Source organism: Crocuta crocuta, unplaced genomic scaffold, assembly GCF_008692635.1.
Source record: "Crocuta crocuta isolate KB4526 unplaced genomic scaffold, BGI_CrCroc_1.0 scaffold224, whole genome shotgun sequence".
NCBI lineage: Eukaryota > Metazoa > Chordata > Mammalia > Carnivora > Hyaenidae > Crocuta > Crocuta crocuta.
In genome coordinates this window covers 161,721-163,309 of record NW_027529545.1, presented here as the reverse complement: position 1 = coordinate 163,309, position 1,589 = coordinate 161,721, and the positions used below count along the sequence as shown (strand labels likewise).

General features: G+C 55.8%; 1 protein-coding gene across 1 annotated transcript in view; it reads right to left on the bottom strand.

Annotated features, from left to right (window-relative positions):
- Positions 1 to 1,589, bottom strand: part of WWC3 (WWC family member 3) — a 108,591-nt gene that overhangs the window by 65,745 nt on the left and 41,257 nt on the right. The window contains exon 3 of the mRNA XM_077761392.1: positions 933 to 1,136. Within this exon, the coding sequence (XP_077617518.1) occupies positions 933 to 1,136 (204 nt within the window). The remainder of the gene's footprint in view (positions 1 to 932; positions 1,137 to 1,589) is intronic.

Here is a 1,589-nt window from a genome sequence, read left to right as displayed (position 1 = left end):
CAAAGGACCCGCGGCCCCTCAGCCCTAACTCCGTTCTGACTGGCAACACAATCAAGCTCTGACGGTGTATTCCTCGCCAGCGCCAACACCTGGCAAGGTGGCGGTCACATCACAGGGTAACCTTCCCGGGTCTCAACTGGACTTCAGTTGTTATCACATACGGCCTGGTCATAGCGCTGCCGTGCGTTCTTCCCAAACTCACTGGCGCCCAGAACAGTCAGGGCCATGTGCACCTGGGGTGGGCTGTTAAGTGTGACAAGCCTGTCAGGAAGGGACTGGCTCAGGCGGGAACTCACCACGTCAGCAAAAAAACGCCCTGCTGTCTGAGACAGGACTGGAGATGGGGGCCCGCATCCGGTAACCACTAAAACGAAGAGGGAGTCCTTTCGAGGACATGGGTGTGCATCCACCTGAGGGGCTGGGCCCCCGATCTTCCGGGTCACCTGAGTTCCCCCATCCTCGGCGCGCTGCCCCGGGAAGGACTCTACACAGAGACACGTGCTTGACACGCATGATGGCTCCTGAGTCCTCCCACGCGGGATGAACAAACCCAATGGCTGGCTCTCCCCGAGGATCGCCCCTAATGAGCACTCTCGGTGGCAGAGGTCTCTGAGTGAAGCCCTTTTCTGAACCGACAAACGTGAGACATGAGGCCGTTTTCTCCCTTCCCTACCTGGATGCGATGCAGTGAGGGCAGGGACCTTTGCTTTCTCAGGCAAAGAGCACGGGCCGGGCACCTGGTAGATACTCACTTAAGGGGTGGCTAGCGGGGGACACCGGATTCCAGGGCAAAATACCGATGACCTAACAATATGCGGTTGGAAACTTTACCGAGCCGTCTTGCCCGAGTCAAGTTCTGTGTGGGCACATAAGCTACTGGAGAAGTGGCTTTTGACACCGCGCACGGTGCCCGCGGGGGACAGTCAACTCACAGCTGGTGTACGAGCGGCTGTCGTCCTCACACATTTTGTGCAGCTGCTGGTATTCCTCCTGGGCCAGTTCAAACCGCTGCTGCTTAATCTGGTAGATCTCTTTCTTGGCGTTTAGAGCCTCCTGGGCCACGATCAAATACTCCTTGAGCATCCGCTCCTGCTCTCGCCGCCACTGTTCTCTGGGGTCCTCAATCTGCGTAAGCTCTGAAATTAAAGGGGCGAGAATGTAAGTGACTTGCAGGTAAAATCTTGAGGTTGAGCAACAGTCACGCAGTTCCGTGACTAGGCGGTATGACAATCAATTAACCGCCAGGACACACGTTGTGGACGCATCCTCGTAACGAAGCCTCCTCAAGTGTGGAACACCCACTGTTTATAGATCCACAGCTGAACCGAGAAGAAAACTCTAGGGATATGAAAAAGTCTCCCCGGGGCGGGAGACGATACTAGACAATTTTTCACACTGTGAATAAACATTGGCCGAGATGAATCCAGATGAGCTCCTCGCTGTTGAAATAATGGTTACTTCCAACCTTATGGTTGCTGACTTCTCTGACCCTCTGGCCCGGCTGCTCCCCTCCGCCTGCCCTCTGCACCACACCTGCAGCCCCTCTGTGTCCTTCATGAACCTCCTCGTTTCCCCTCCCCCATAAATCC